Below are 17,281 nucleotides of genomic sequence, written 5' to 3' on the forward strand. Positions count from 1 at the left end.
TCAATCAAAATCAGAAGTTGTACATAAGAGGAATGATCCATCATTGCTTGGTAATACATAGTAGGGCTGCACAATTAAACATTCAAATCTGAATCGCAATATTGACATGTGCAATATCTATATCGCAAGAGATCCATATCGCATCTCAGCCGCCTGTAATGTCAGTTTTTATAGTTTACTCAGTTCCTCCTTCTCACTGTTAGAGTCACGTTAAAGATGCACTCCAGGATCTTAAGCACAAGAAATTCGTAACATATCACACGAAATGGATGATGTAGTACACAATTGGATGATGTAGGACAATAAAACGGTTACCCATTTTGGCTCATGGACACCACTTTCAAAATGACTGGATGTAATTATACAAAAGTGTGAGAGTGCATCTAATAGTTGAAAGTCATCCTTACTCTCATCCTTTACTACCAGTTGAAAGTATCATCCTTACTCTCATCCTTTACTACCAGTTGAAAGTCTCATTAAGTCTCACTAAAAAGTTTCACTAATCTAAACCCTTTTTCAGAAGTCAATAGTTATCCCCATTGCTCCTGTTGCGTATACAAACAATGTCATGAGAGTAATCATCCTTACTCTCACACTGTACTACCAGCTGTACTATCTATCAGCCTGAAAGCTAGTATGTGTAATGCCAGTGTTGATCTGAGGCACTGGGTTTGTATTGCTGGGCTACAGTGACTGTTGTTTTTGTATCCGGCCGCCTGTGTATGTGTCTCTGTACACGTATGTGTGGGTGAGTGTGTGGCTATGGTGGCCCATGATCTGACCTCTCTATCCGCAGCACGCTGCACCAGCTGGGGGGGTAGAGAGGGGCACCAGGAGGGCGAGCTGTGTGCAGCTGGCGGGGCTGAAATCTCCCTGGGCCCCAGGGGACCACCAGGGTCCCCTGGGCGCCCCACTCAATCTGCCTGTGGCTGCCGGCCCCCAGAACCAGAGCCACCCTTTGTCTGCTGTTGGAGGAACCCACCACCACAGTACTACTCATCATGACAGTACTACTCATACATCTGGGCTGTTCTCGGAAATGAAATCGCTGTTGGAATCTTGTCATATGCCAGGAAGGGAGATCTTCTAGTGAAGTGAGAGCACTGATGTCATTGTGTGCCTAGAATGGATAGCATGTAGTAGAGGTCGACCGATTATGATTTTTCAACGGCGATACCGATACCGATTATTGGAAGACAAAAAAAAGCCGATACCGATTAATTGGCCGATTTAAAAAAATATATATATGTATTTGTAATAATGACAATTACAACAATAGTGAATGAACACTTATTTTAACTTAATATAATACATCAATAAAATCAATTTAGCCTCAAATAAATAATGAAACATGTTCAATTTGGTTTAAATAATGCAAAAACAAAGTGTTGGAGAAGAAAGTAAAAGTGCAATATGTGCCATGTAAGAAAGCTAACGTTTAAGTTCCTTGCTCAGAACCTGAGAATATATGAAAGCTGTTGGTTCCTTTTAACATTAGTCTTCAATATTCCCAGGTTTAAAAATATATACTTCTCTGTATTGATTTTAAGAAAGGCATTGATGTTTATGGTTAGGTACACGTTGGAGCAACAACAGTCCTTTTTCGAGAATGCGCACTCGATTATATGCAACGCAGGACATGCTAGATAAACTAGTAACATCAACCATGTGTAGTTATAACTAGTGGTTATGATTGATTAAGTTTAATGCTAGCTAGCAACTTACCTTGGCTTATTACTGCATTCGCGTAACAGGCGGGATCCTCGTGAGGCAGGTGGTTAGAGCGTTGGACTAGTTAACCGTAAGGTTGCAAGATTGAATCCCTGAGCTGGTAAAAATCTGTTGTTCTGCCCCTGAACAAGGCAGTTAACCCACCGTTCCTAGAATGTGGGTTAAGAATGTGTTCTTAACTGACTTGCCTAGTTAAATAAAGGTGTAAACGGCAAAATCGGTGTCCAAAATTACCGATTTCCGATTGTTATGAAAACTTGAAATCGGCCCTAATTAATCGGCCATTCTGATTAATCGGTCGACCTCTAGCATGCAGTGCGGTGGACTTTTATGTGCTTTTAGTCCATCGCTATGATTAATACCATTGCTGCTATTACTACACTTAACGAGCCTAATAATCTTGAGTCGATATTCACGTCATAAGAAGGTATCGACCATGCCCACAAATTGGGGAGAACAAACATTGTTTCCCATTGACCCCGAGGGCTCAATTTTCGGCTGGCGTTAATGCGGCTCTAGTGTCAAAAGCACATTAGTTTGCCATTTAGTCACGTAAAAACTGGCACACTGGCATTTTGCAACCCTAATGCCAGGTTTGACATTTTACCTGTCTAACATCAGCGAGCTTGCGCTCATTTGGGAGGGGTCGGAAATATTTTAGGAGTGTCCTTAAAAACATGATCCAAAGTGCTAATTTTAGGCAGCGGAAACGCAGCCTATCCAGCGATGTTTAAATTTGTTTATTTGTTCTCTTTTTAGGCCTTATCAATAATGAATTTAATCTTGCTTATTGACAATGTTTGGCATGTCCATGCTCAGCCATAATGCAATTTACAGTAGGCCTAGACCCTATATCATTGTGAATGCTATTGAAGCCATGCAATTATACTGAACAAAAATATAAACATGCAGCGCGACACATCTCCTTCGCATAGAGTTGATTAGGCTGTTGATTGTTGCCTGTGGAATGTTGTCCCACTCCCTTAAAAAATGTTGTGTGAATTGGAATTGATTTCAAGGCAATACATAGAATACCGTAAATACACAACTTGAAGCAACCACATAACCATCTCTGCAGCACTCCACCAATCAGGCCTTTATGGTAGAGTGGCCAGATGGAAGCCACTCCTCAATAAAAGGCACATGACAGCCCACTTGGAGTTTGCCGAAAGGCACCTACAGACTCTCAGACCATAAGAAACAATATTCTCTGGTCTGATGAAACCAAGATTGAACTCTTACGCTTGAATGCCAAGGGTCAAGTCTGGAGGAAATCTGGCACCATCCCTACGGTGAAGCATGGTTGTGGCAGCATGATGCTGTGGGGATGTTTTTCAGCAGCAGGGACTGGGAGACTAGTCAGGATTGAGTCAAAATGAATGGAGCAAAGTACAGAGAGCTCTAGCAGCATTGTAAAAACAAAGGGTGGGTCAATGGAAATAGTCAGGGTGGCCATTGATTTATTGTTCAGCAGTCTTATGGCTTGGGGGTAGACGCTGTTATCGAGCCTTTGGACCTAGACTTGGCGCTCTGGTACCTCATGCCGAGAACAGTCTATGACTTGGTTGACTGGAGTCTTTGACAATTTTTTGGGCCTTCCTCTGACACCGCCTAGTATATAGGTCCTGGATGGTAGGAAGCTTGACCCAAGTGCCAATTCTTTTCAGTCTCCTAAGGGGGAATAGGCATTGCCATGCCCTCTTCACCACTGTCTTGGTGTGTTTGGACCATAATAGATTGTTGGTGATGTGGACACCAAGGATCTTGAAACTCTCAACCCGCTCCACTTCAGCCCCGTCGATGTGAATGGGGGCCTGTTCAGCCCTCCTTTTCCTGTAGTCCACGATCAGCTCCTTTGTCTTGCTCACGTTGAGGGAGAGGTTGTTGTCCTGGAACCACACTGCCAGGTCTCTGAAGTCCTCCCTATCTGCTGTCTCATCGTTGTCGGTGATCAGGCCTACCACTGTTGTGTCGTCAGCAAACTTAATGACGGTGTTGGAGTCGTGCTTGGCCACGCAGTCATGCGTGAACAGGGAGTACAGGAGTGGACTAAGTACGCACCCCTGAGGTTTCCGGGAAGATGGTGTTGATGTGAGCTATGACCAGCTTTTCAAAGCACTTCATGACTGCTGAAGTGAGTGCTACGGGGTGGTAGTCATTTAGGCAGGTTACCTTTGCTTTCTTGGGCACAGGGAGACTCGGTCAGGGAGAGGTTGAAGATGTCAGTGAAGACACTTGCCAGTTGGTCCGCACATGCATTGAGTACACGTCCTGGTAATCCATCTGGCCCCGCGGCCTTGTCATTATTGACCTGTTTAAAGATATTGCTCACATCGACTACAGAGAGCGTGGTCACACAGTCATCCGGAACAGCTGATGCTCTCGTGCATGCCTCCATGTTGCTTGCCTCGAAGCGAGCATAAAAGGCATTTATCCCATCTGGTAGGCTCCCATCACTGGGCAGCTCACTGCTGGGTTTACCTTTGTAGTCCATTAATAGTTGGCAAGCCCTGCCACAACCGACGAGAGTCAGAGCCACTTGGAAGACCCACTTGCAACCAAGCTTTAACTTTAACTGATGTTGCTACAATATAGCCACATAATTTTCCTTCCTCATGATGCCATCTATTTTGTGAAGTGCACCAGTACCTCTTGCTGCAAAGCACCCCCACAACATGATGCTGCCACCCCCGTACTTCACGGTTGGGGTGGTGTTCTTTGGCTTGCAAGCCTCCTCCTTTTTCCTCCAAACATAACGATGGTCATTATGGCCAAACAGTTCTATTTGGCCATAATTTATTTGTCCAAAAAGTACGATCTTTGTCCCCATGTGCAGTTGCAAACCGTAGTCTGACTTTTTTATGGCGGTTTTGGAGCAGTGGCTTCTTCCTTGCTGAGCGGCCTTTCAGGTTATGTTGATATAGGACTTGTTTTACTGTGGATATAGATACTTTTGTACCTGTTTCCTCTAGCATCTTCACAAGGTCCTTTGCTGTTGTTCTGGGATTTGCACATTTTGCACCAAAGTATGTTCATCTCTTGGAGACAGAACGTGTTTCCTTCCTGAGTGGTATGATGGCTGCATGGTCCTATGGTGTTTATACTTGCGTAGTATTGCTTGTACAGATGAACGTGGTACCTTCAGGCATTTGGAAATAGCTCCCAAGGATGAACCAGACTTGTGGAGGTCTACCACTTCTTTTTCTGAAGTCTTGGCTGATTTCTTTTGATTTTCCCATGATGTCAAGCAAAGAGGCACTGGGTTTGAAGGTAGACCTTGAAATACATCCACAGGTACACCTCCAATTGACTCAAATTATGTCAATTAGCCTATCAGAAGCTTCTAAAGCCATGACATAATTTTCTGGAATTTTCCAAACTGTTTAAAGCCACAGTCAACTTATTATATGTAAACTTCTGACCCACTGGAATTGTGATACAGTGAGTTATAAGTTGAATAATCTGTCTGTCAACAATTTTTGGAAAAATAACCGACTTGCCAAACTATAGTTTGTTAACAAGACATTTGTGGAGTGGTTGAAAACCGAGTTTTAATGACTCCGACCTAAGTGTATGTAAACTTCCGACTTCAACTGTATACTTAAAGGGGCAATCTGAGATTGGTATATCAACTGGGGACGACGTCGTCGATGCACTTATTAATAAAGCCGGTGACTGAGGTGATATACTCCTCAATGCCATTGGATGCATCCCGGAACATATTCCAATCTCTGCTAGCAAAAAAGCCCTGTAGCGACGCATCCTCATCATCTGACCACTTCCGTATTGAGCGAGTCACTGTACTTCCTGCTTTAGTTTTTGCTTATAAGCAGGAATTAGCAGGATAGAATTATGGTTAGATTTACCAAATGGAGCCTCCCGAGTGGCTCAGCGGTCTAAGGCACTGCATCACAGTTCAGACCCGGGTTCAATCCAAAGCTGTGTCACGTTTGTGCGGCTGGCTTCTGGGTTAAGCGAGCAGTGTGTCAAGAAGCAGTGCGGCTTGGCACGGTCATGTTTCGGGGGACGCATGGCTCTCGACCTTCACCTCTCCCGACCCCTTAGGGGAGTTGCATCGATGGGACTGTAACTACCAATTGGATATCTCAAAATTGGGGAGAGAAAGGGGTCAAAGTTCCCCCCAAAAAATGATTTGACAAATGGAGGGTGAGGGAGAGCATTGTATGCGTCTCTGTGTGTGGAGTAAAGGTGGTCTCGAGTTTGTTTTCTCCCCCTCTGGTTGCACGTGACATGCTGACAGAAATGAGGTAAAATTGATTTAAATTTCCCTTCATTTAAGTCCCCGGCCACTAGAAGTGCCACTCACAACTTGTAGCTGTATAGTCCGTTTGTTTATTTGATGCTAGCACCATCATGAAAAGGGGCATGAGGGAAGCCCTACAATAGTACGTCACAGAGTTTCTAAACCCGGAGGCGCAACATCCCGAGACTTCCGGGAACGCTTGTGAAACAGACCAAACAGACCAGGCTGGAGTTTGAGGTATTGAGAAGTCAATGAGAGAATTAATTTTCTTGAAATCGAAAGGCACAAAATAGATTTGTGTCAATGTCTTTAGTAGTTGAACATGTCATTACTCCAACCTCATGAAAGTGACTACCTAACACATATTTATTTTCATGAGAAACTACTTTTTATCGAAGGGGTGCTTTTGATTTGATGGCCTGCACATGCACATTTTGGCACAAGACGACAGACGCAATGACTTGTTTCTACGCATGAGCTCAGTTAGCCAACGTCGCAAAGACCTACAAGTGTGATCGGCAATTTCTATTGGAGAAGCAGTTTTAGCCTATCTTCATACTGTACTGTCTTTTGATTACGTTTTTCTAAGTAGTGAGAAAGCTCGGGAGCAGGCAATGATGACAAATAATCTTTAGACATGTTGCACTTTTCTTAAATGTAGTTTGTAATTGAGTAAAACAAGCAGACAACAAGTACATTGCATTATGAAGAAAAAGTTTGTGCTGTGAGCTAATGAGCTAATCTAGGTAACCACTGGTAGTTTTCCCCACTGGTTGTTTTCCCCACTGGTTGTTTTCCCCACTGGTTGTTTTCCCCACTGGTTGTTTTCCCCACTGGTTGTTTTCCCCACTGGTAGTTTTCCCCACTGGTTGTTTTCCCCACTGGTTGTTTTCCCCACTGGTTGTTTTCCCCACTGGTTGTTTTCCCCACTGGCAGTTTTCCCCACTGGTTGTTTTCCCCACTGGTTGTTTTCCCCACTGGTTGTTTTCCCCACTGGTTGGCGGGGAAGTGTTCTTCTGATCATTCACTGTAGTTCACTGTGGGAGGAACAGTTAAACAGAGGGCATACAGAGTCAGTCTGGCTTTCACTCCTGTACTACCACTGTCACCAGCCACCACCCCCGCGTCCATTCCCAGAAGCCAAGTAGTCTCCTGGCCACCCCTCCCTTCTGGGCATCCTGGTAATGACACTAATACACTGTAAGTGGATTGGCTTGAGCCAGCCTTGGATTTCACATAAGATGTCTGAGAGCCTCTGGGTTGGAGCAGCAGGGCAGCTGTGCCTGGGGCTACTTTCCGGTCACAAGCCTATGGCAGGGGGCATGGGAACACAATACACACACACACACCGAGTCTGAACTAAATAAAAAGAGAGAATGTCTTTCATGGTCTGGAAGAACTGAACAGTGTACAGGATCTATTTCTAATGGCCATTATCGTTTTAGTGCCCTCCTCTTATAACTTCACTTCTTAATTTTCACACGTAGAGGAGTAAAGAACGCACCTTCCTCCCTACCCCTGCATTTACCCTGCGTGGATTAGCTGGGCATCCCAGGTTGATGGTAGGGGAATCTGTCCATGCAGGAAGTAGCCCACTGTTTACTCCCAGCTATCTAGGCATTCCAGAGGATCAGAGCTCAGACCACCTTGTTGTGTCTGAGTGTCTTAACTGGGGACATGACCGTCATCTCTAAGGGATCAACTCCTAAGTCTTTCTGGGCAATTCAGGTAGAAAATACAGCAAATCCCTGCAGCTTTGCATCACTAAAGGATCACCCCTTGACTTCTCTGGCCTCCATTGATTTAGTCACCCTTATTCTGGCAGCCATTGTGGTCAGGGAGAAATTCAAACCAGTCTAATTGGAATCACCCATTGACTGAATGAATGGCAGTAGAGGCACAACCCCGATTTGACTTATGCAGGAAAATAAAAGTAAGGAGTGATATATCAGAAATTATGTAATATAATTATTTTCAACCTAAAATATTGTCATATAATTATAAATACAGTACAGTTTATACAGGTTTTATACACATTGAATAAATAGCCTCTAAATACCTATAACTTGTAAACTGTAAGCTAAATGATGTATAATTTGGTCATATATTTATTAGTGTCTCCATTCTCAGTTAAACAGTGTAAAAAGAAGATAACATGAGGTACTTTTGTGCTATTGTCAGAGAGCTTCCTCTCTTGTCAGCTTGGCCAAATTGACAAAGTGGGTCCAGCCGCTCTCCCTCAGCAAGCTGCCATGGTACACAACCTACATGGTGAGGAGAAACAGCAGATCCAGGTACAGACAGATTTCTCTCTCTCTATCCTCCCTCTCTTAATCTCTCTCTCCATCTCTCTCTCCTTCCATCCATCCCTCCCTCCGTCTGGCCAGGTCTGGTGCTGCCCATGTCTCTGTGCTCATGTCGGTGCCTGGGCTGAGGGCTGGGGGCTGGGGCACCGTTTGCCGGAGCGGCTGTCTCTGTCTCTGGCGGTGCCCAGACAAGCTGGTTGGAGGTTTGGAGCGCCCAGCCCTGTGTGCTGGAACGTGGCAGCCCGCCGGTCCCAGGGCTCCCGTCACAAGCCCATCTGCAAATCAGGCCGGCTCTGGCCAAAGCATTAAATTAAATACTTGTTTGGGCTGATTAACAAATGGGCTGTGTTTTTTTTCTTCTTCTGAAAACTAAAAACCTGATTGCGTCAAATGAACAAGAAGATGGAGGTGTGGGTTCTTAGAACGGTCTCAGGAGCTGTGACGGTGTTGGGCCGCTGAAAGTTTTTTGGTGAAGAGCTCATCTGTCGGTGGAAGTGGCCCATCGAAGTCCATTCCCAGATTCATACAGCCACCTGCCTGTCTCAGTCCACTGACAAATGAACAATTAATCTGGTCTTGTAATTGAGTGGCATACAGTATGTTGCTTTAATTGTGCAATTGGATCTGTTGGAATGGTCTCTCTCAGAACTGATTCTGTGGGTGGCTGAGCTGAATTTTTATTTCAACTGTTTGCATCGTACTGCAAAAAAACAGTATTGTGTTGAATGCAGGACATTTTCTCAATCTGCCCAAAATATAACATGGAGTATCTGCCTACAGCAGCCCATTTAAGATGTTCAGAATTTGAGCTAGCAGAGTCATTATGACCCGGGCCAGCGTTGAGAGTTTGATGGAACACTATTGGATCAGTTGAGACTGAGAGTTGGAACTATATGTGGGTGTAACTGTCCATCCCCTTCTGTTCCACCTCTGGCTACCCCCTCTACATAGTCTGGTTCCCAGTTTGGGTTAACCCCCAGTCCAGGATATTGGACCATTTGCCTCACTGCAAACCCAGCACCACAGACTGAATATTGCATTGACCAAATACAGCTACACTCACACACTAAGTGCAATCTGGTGGGACACCTATTTGTAGCATTCATTAAAGACCACCCTGTCGGTCTTAACACTCTGTTACCTTCTGGCTTAAATCCAGTACATTTGATTAATTCAAAAGCTAGACATCTCCCTCTCAGTGACTTCATGCAATTAACTGTGTCACGCCCACTCTTCCGTCTGGTAGCAAATGTCTATACTTACATTTATGTCTTGTTTTGATCAGGAATAATTTATAGGCCTAATTTATTTATCTACCAAGTGTTAGTGGTGAGATCCTGTGACAGGCTGTGTGAGCGAGTCAGAGGAGAGACCTTGCTACCTATGGTGGCTCCTGTCCCCACGGCGTACTGCATTGCGTTCAGCTGCTCTCCTCCCCTCCTGTCCTCCCCTCCCACAGACCCCAGCCTCACAGAGGCATACCGGCAAAGACCTCCGTCTCCTCAAATTAACATGAGCAGGTGTTTTTCTCTGATGTGTTAATTAAGAAAAGCTGCTGTCATTATGCTTTAAGTGGATGTTACAAATAGAACATGTTGTTTATTTTCTCTTCCCGGTGTAAAAAAAAAAGAAGTGATCAGAGCTGTCACAGAGGCGTGCGTGTCAGCCATCGGGATGGTGGGCTAATTACCAGGAGTTAAAAAACACAAAGTGCACGTTTTAGGATTTTCACATCTCGTCCATTATAGAGGATTTCAGTGTGTCCATCCACACGAATGAGGCTGGAGCAGAAATGGCCTGATGCTGAAACTAAATGGAACTGAATATTAAACATAATGGTTATATTAGTATTATATGTGGAAGTGGAAGGACTTAAGAATGGTACTTTTTAGATCGTTGTTTGACTGTCGGTCTCATTGAAAATGTCAATCTTCTTGCCTACAGTAAAAATCTATTATAAAATGGAAAATATCAACAAGAAGAAATTAACAAGAAGAAGCACATTTGCATATGATTGTTTGCTACTTTTTAAAAACTCCAGTCAAGTGCTATGACTTGTATCTTGGCAGAGAGCAGTGTAGTACCTTCCCTCTCAAATCAAATTCCAAACTTCTTCCATTAACAGTTACCATAGCTTCTAGTATGCACCTTACACATTAGTTGTAATACTACAGAACAATACACTGAGTATACCAAACATTAGTAACACCTTCCTAATATTTAGTAGCACCCCCCCCCTTTTTGCACTCAGAACAGCCTCAATTCGTCAGGCAAGGACACCGCAAGGTGTCAAAGCGTTCCACAGGGATGCTGGCCCATGTTGACCCCAATGCTTCCCACAGTTATGTCAAGTTGGCTGGATGTCCTTTGGGTGGTGGACCATTCTTGATACACACGGGAAACTGTTGAGTGTGAAAAATCCAGCAGCGTTGCAGTTCTTGACACAAACCGGTGTGCCTGGCACCTACTACCATGCCCCGTTCAAAGGCACTTAAGTGTTTTGTCATGCCCATTCCCCCCCTGAATAGCACACATACACAATCCTTGTCTCAAGGCTTAACAATCCTTCTTTAACCTGTCTCCCCCCCTTCATCTACACTGATTTGAAGTGGATTTAACAGGTGACATCAATAAGGGATCATAGCATTCATCTGGATTCACCTGGTCAGTCTATGTCATGGATTCACCTGGTCAGTCTGTGTCATGGATTCACCTGGTCAGTCTGTGTCATGGATTCACCTGGTCAGTCTGTGTCATGGATTCACCTGGTCAGTCTGTGTCATGGATTCACCTGGTCAGTCTGTGTCATGGATTCACCTGGTCAGTCTATGTCCTGGAAAGTGCAGGGTGTTCTTAATGTTTTGTCCACTCTGTGTATGTTAAAAAAGCAGATGTGCTGCCTATGCTCTCCAGTATCCTGTGTTGAACCCGGTGCTGTGCGTATGATGTAGCGCTGTGAGCGGAGATGTTGACACTCTTGTAATCCTGCTGTTGGTTATTAGATGGAGCAGGCTGTTGCACCAGAAGTTTTGTTTGGTAATGCGGGATAACCAGCTGCTTAGCAGATGTTGTTTTTCAGCTGCTGCCGCCCGGGAGGGTTAAAGGTGTCCACTCTGGCCCCCTGATGGAGATTTGACCTCCCTCTCTACAGGGCTAGCCTAAATCCCGGGGCAGGAGGTTAGGGGTCCCCCAGTCTAACCCAAAATGAGGCAGATGATCGTTGGGGAGTGATTTCAGCCCTGAGATCGTAAACATGTTTTTATCATTTTGATCATGTTAATCCCAAAACATATCAAAGCCATATGATGAGAGTCTAAAAGCTATTGGTGTGAATGGATATTGAAACAGTAGCCACTTTAGAATGATACTGATTATAGGGGTAAGCTGTGTTACTGCACTTTAATGTAAAACAATCATGTCTGCACTAAAAACAATTGTGCATAGAGCTCAAAGAGCCAACAACTTTTAAACCTGTTCCATAAAACCATTTCAAAATGTAATAAGTGGTTTTAACTGCTTTATGAGTTCCCACCTTACTGTTTTTGAATCTATGAACTGGCAGGTGTCATGCACTAACAAAGAAACTCACTCTCTCTCTCTCTCTCTCTCTCTCTCTCTCTCTCTCTCTCTCTCTCTCTCTCTCTCTCTCTCTCTCTCTCTCTCTCTCTCTCTCTCTCTCTCTCTCTCTCTCTCTCTCTCTCTCTCTCTCTCTCTCTCTCTCTCTCTCTCTCTCTCTCTCTCTCTCTCTCTCTCTCTCTCATATTCTACAGGAGAATATATCAAGAACTGGAGACCACGCTACTTCCTGCTGAAAACTGACGGCTCGTTCATAGGTTACAAAGAGAAACCACAGGACGCAGACCTACCCTATCCCCTTAATAACTTCTCTGTTGCAAGTGAGTCATCTACTGTGCTGGCTTCTAGTACGTCAATTCATCTAAATCAATAATATGCCACAGTGATAAGTAGGCAATGAGGACTCTTTCCCAAAGGGATACCTACAGTTGAAGTCAGAAGTTTACATAAACCTTAGCCAAATATATTTAAACTCAGTTTTTCACAATTCCTGACATTTAATCCTAGTAAAAATCCCCTGTCTTAGGTCAGTTAGGATCCTCACTTTGTTTTAAGAATGTGAAATGTCAGAATAATAGTAGAGAGAATGATTTATTTCAGGTTTTATTTATTTCATCACATTCCCAGTGGGTCATAAGTTTACATACACTCAATTAGTATTTGGTATCATTGCCTTTAAATTGTTTAACTTGGGTCAAATATTTCGGGTAGCCTTCCTCAAGCTTCCCACAATAAGTTGGGTGAATTTTGGCCCATTCCTCCTGACAGAGCTGGTGTAACTGAGTCAGGTTTGTAGGCCTCCTTGCTCGCACACGCTTTTTCAGTTCTGCCCAAAATGTTTCCATAGGATTGAGGTCAGGGCTTTGTGATGGCCACTCCAATACCTTGACTTTGTTGTCCTTAAGCCATTTTGCCACAACTTTGGAAGTATGCTTGGTGTCATTGTCCATTTGGAAGTCCCATTTGCGACCAAACTTTAACTTCCTGACTGATGTCTTGAGATGTTACTTCAAAATATCCATATAATTCTCCTACCTCATAAAGCCATCTCTTTTGTGAAGTGCACCAGTCCCTCCTGCAGCAAAGCACCCCCACAACATGATGCTTCCACCCCCGTGCTTCACAGTTGGGATGGTGTTCTTCGGGGCTTGCAACCCTCCCCCTTTTTCTTCCAAACATAACGATGGTCATTATGGCCAAACAGTTCTATTTTCATTTCGTCAGACCAGAGGATATTTCTCCAAAAAGTACGATCTTTGTCCCCATGTGCAGTTGCAAACCGTAGTCTGGCTTTTTTATAGCGGTTTTGGAGCAGTGGCTTCTTCCTTGCTGAGCGGCCTTTCATGTTATGTCGATATAGGACTTGTTTTACTGTGGATATAGATACTTTTGTACCTGTTTCCTCCAGCATCTTCACAAGGTCCTTTGCTGCTGTTCTGGGATTGATTTGCACTTTTTGCACCAAAGTACATTCAACTCTAGGAGACAGAACGCGTCTCCTTCCTGAGCGGTATGGCGGCTGCGTGGTCCCATGGTGTTTATACTTGCGTACTGTTGTTTATACAGATGAACGTGGTACCTTCAGGCATTTGGAAATTGCTCCCAAGGATTAACCAGGCTTGTGGAGGCCTACAAGGTCTTGGCTGATTTCTTTTGATTTTCCCATGATGTCAAGCAAAGAGGCACTGGGTTTGAAGGTAGACCTTGAAATACATCCACAGGTACGCCTCCAATTGACTCAAATTATGTCAATTAGCCTATCAGAAGCTTCTAAAGCCATGACATTGTTTTCTGGAATTTTCCAATTCGTACAGTCATCTTAGTGTATGTAAACCTCTGACCCACTGGAATTGTGATACAGTGAATTATAAGTGAAATAATCTGTCTAAACAATTGTTGGGAAAAGGACTTGTGTCATGCACAAAGTAGATGTCCTAACTGATTTGCCAAAACTATAGTTTGTTAACAAGAAATGTGTGGAGTGGTTGAAAACAAGTTTTAATGACTCCAACATAAGTGTATGTAAACTTCCGACTTTAACTGTATACTTAAAGTGGCAATCTGAGATTGGTATATCAACTGGACTTTTAAATTAATGATATACACATACACCCATTGATTCTTGAAGAGGATAAATTATAAATTACATCAAAACCCTAAATATAAGCTTGTTTACTCCACCTCAAAGCCTCAAAACATGGTCAAAAGTATCATTTAGATCTCATGGATAGTTCATCCTTGCATCCATACCTTTGTCTATGAATTTGAAAGTGGTTACATTTCTCCAGCCCCATCCCTCAGTTGTTTACCAAAACAACTAGACATACGCTGATAGCCACTAAGCTGGTGGAAACATTTGACTCCTTGGCACAGTTCCTACAACAAAGGCCACAGTAATTACATGGACATGAAACAACTACAACAGTTTCCTATTGTCCCAACACACAACAGAACTGACAATGGCCTCAGATTTTCCTTATGATTGGCTGGTGGATAGTTTTTTTAGGGGAAAGAAAGGACAGTTTAAGGGGGTGGATCCATCCATCAATCCATCCGGCCTTGCTGTGTTACCACTTGGACACATGGAGGGAGCTTTCTTTCTCACTCTCACTCTCACTCTCTCCTCTCTCACTTTCTCCCTCTCCCCTCTCGCTTTCTCTCACTCCATCCGTCAGGAAGCTAGCGCGGCCAGGTTTTAATCTAAAGGCTGGGGGAGAGAGGGTGGCCATACATCCGGCCCCGGCTGGCTTGGCAGCACTACAGTATTGCCACATCTGTTGTCCAAAGCTGGGAGGCCAGGTGGTGCTGGGACGCTGGCTGCTGTAGTCAAATGGGCCAGTGAAATGGAATGGTGCAGCCCCGCCTGCCTGCCTGTCTGTCCGTCCCAAGCGTGGGGAGAGATACTGTCACTGACAGACAGACAGACAGACACAGACAGACAGACAGACAGACAGACAGACAGAGAGACAGAGAGACAGAGACAGACAGACAGACATAGCCTGAGACACTCCCTCCCTGCCTACTTGCCTGCCTGACCAACAGGCTACAGTCTAATGTCAAACACTAAGTACGTCTCAGATAACTCACCTAAATGACTAGGAAACAATGCTATGGTACCTGATGAATATTTTTCCTTCTCTAGAGCCCCATATTTCTAATATATACCATTTGTTAATTACATTTCAATATAGTTTGGAAAATTGAAGTACATGAATACGTGGAGAGTTCAAATGAAGATATATATATATATATATATATATATATATATAACAAGAATGCAAACTGATGAACTAATAGATACAGTAGTGTAGGTGGTGGCCCTATCCCACTAGGGATTTCAGAATAGGGAAATTAATCTGAATGCATATTACAGTAAACACTCCAATATAAATGCCTATTGATTGATGGCAGTACAGTTGCTGGAGCTCTCCTAGTATGTTTAGCTGAAGCAAAACAATCTCCTCTGTCTGTATTCCCCCTAAAATGACTATGTTGTGTCCAGCGCTACTACCTACTGGAACTCCGTCATGACCTTGTTTTCTCTGCGCTCAGTGGGAGACTCCATTTTATTAGCGGAGCAGGAAGAAAGAGGTAGAGTGCGCCTGCGACCTTAGCCGTGTCGTCATTAACCTTCACGCCTATATTTAGGCCGTCCCGCCGTTTGGTGGCGGCAGAGATGAGGCCAGCTGAGGGAGGGAAGTCATTACCTACTGGCACGTACAGGCTCAACACTCTGTTTCAGCTGTCATCTGACTGAACATTGTCCCCAATAGCTGCTGTAGCGGTGACAGTGGAGCACACTCCAAAACTTTTCCACAGTTGGCTTGAAGCCCCATCTGGCTGTGTCTGTTCCTGGATGGAATGAGACAGCTTTAACTTGGTGCGAAGTGTTGTGTTTTCTGCAGTACAGTCCATCTACATTGAGTGTACAAAACATTATGAACACCTGCTCTTTCCATGACATAGACTGACCAGGTGAATCCAGGTGAAAGCTATGATCCCTTATTGATGTCACCTGTTAAATCCACTTCAATCAGTGTAGATGAAGGGGAAGAGACAGGTTAAAGAAGGATTTTTAAGCCTTGAGACAATTGAGACATGGATTGCGTATGTGTCATTCAGAGGGTGAATGGACAAGACAAAATATTGAAGTGTCTTTGAACGGGGTATGGTAGTAGGTACCAGGCGCACCGGTTTGTGTCAAGAACTGCAACACTGCTGGGTTTTTCATGCTTAACAGTTTCCCGTGTGGTTCAAGGATGGTCCACCACCCAAAGGACATCCAGTCAACTTGACAACTGTGGGAAGCATTGGAGTCAACATGGGCCAGCATCCCTGTGGAACACTTTCGACACCATGTAGAGTCCATGCCCTGACGAATTGAGGCTGTTCTGAGGGCAAAGGGGGGGTGGAACTCAATATTAGGAAGGTGTTCTTAATGTTTGGTATACTCAGTGTATGTACATACTCAATAACAAAGCTAACCTACTCTTTCATCACAATTAACTAGTATCAACAGCAACTAGTGATTGGGGAAAAAAATCTTTACAGTTACATAATGCAATATTATTTTTGGATTATATTATATTGATATTTGACTCCAAGTATTGATTTGTAAATGTTTTTATTTGGTTTTAGTTTTATTAGCTACTGTAGGTAGCGTTAGCTAACGGTAATCGGCTGTACCTATGCCAAAACTCCTGTATTTCTCATCCTGTAACTTGTTCCCCATCTTTAAAAAAAAATTGTGAGCCAACACATTATTTGCACTTTTATTTCAAAACTAATTTCCTCATGGCTCTCTATTGTCCCTTTACAGCAGACATTATAGTGAGCAATATGTTTGGAACATCAAATCGCTATAAGATCGCAGTATCAAATTGCTATACATTGAGAATTGTGAGAATCACAGTACATATCATATCGGCACCTAAGTATCGTGATAATATTGTATCATGAAGTCCCTGGTAATTCCCAGCCCTATCAGCAACTGAAGCTCAGACACAAGATTTGACATCTAGTAAATCTGAATATTCACAGACGCTTCTCTATCTGTCCTCTCTCTGTCTCAGAATGCCAACTGATGAAGACAGAACGACCAAAGCCCAACACATTCATCATCAGATGTCTACAATGGACCACCGTCATAGAGAGGACCTTCCATGTGGACACGCCAGAGGAAAGGTAGGCTCAGTCCTTAGTCTGCTTATCTATGGCCAACTGACTGCTCTACCCAGTACCCAGTATATCTATGAAAACAGTACGTCTATGAAAACAGTACATCTATGAAAAGTCATAGTGTAGCTCTCAAGTCAGGAGGTCATGTGAAACTGAGATAAATTGTTCACTAGTTCCATTTTAAATTATGGTTTACTATGATAATCTATAAGAGGGATGGTCAACT

At 43.7% G+C, this 17,281-nt stretch overlaps 1 protein-coding gene across 2 annotated transcripts in view; it reads left to right on the top strand.

The window, feature by feature from the left end:
• The window catches only part of LOC139376841 (v-akt murine thymoma viral oncogene homolog 3a), a 126,152-nt gene that overhangs the window by 91,530 nt on the left and 17,341 nt on the right, over positions 1 to 17,281 (top strand). For both annotated transcript variants that reach the window (XM_071119791.1, XM_071119792.1), the window contains exons 3-4: positions 12,072 to 12,197; positions 16,950 to 17,061. In XM_071119791.1, the coding sequence (XP_070975892.1) occupies positions 12,072 to 12,197; positions 16,950 to 17,061 (238 nt within the window). The remainder of the gene's footprint in view (positions 1 to 12,071; positions 12,198 to 16,949; positions 17,062 to 17,281) is intronic.

This window comes from Oncorhynchus clarkii, chromosome 20, assembly GCF_045791955.1.
Source record: "Oncorhynchus clarkii lewisi isolate Uvic-CL-2024 chromosome 20, UVic_Ocla_1.0, whole genome shotgun sequence".
Taxonomy (NCBI): domain Eukaryota; kingdom Metazoa; phylum Chordata; class Actinopteri; order Salmoniformes; family Salmonidae; genus Oncorhynchus; species Oncorhynchus clarkii.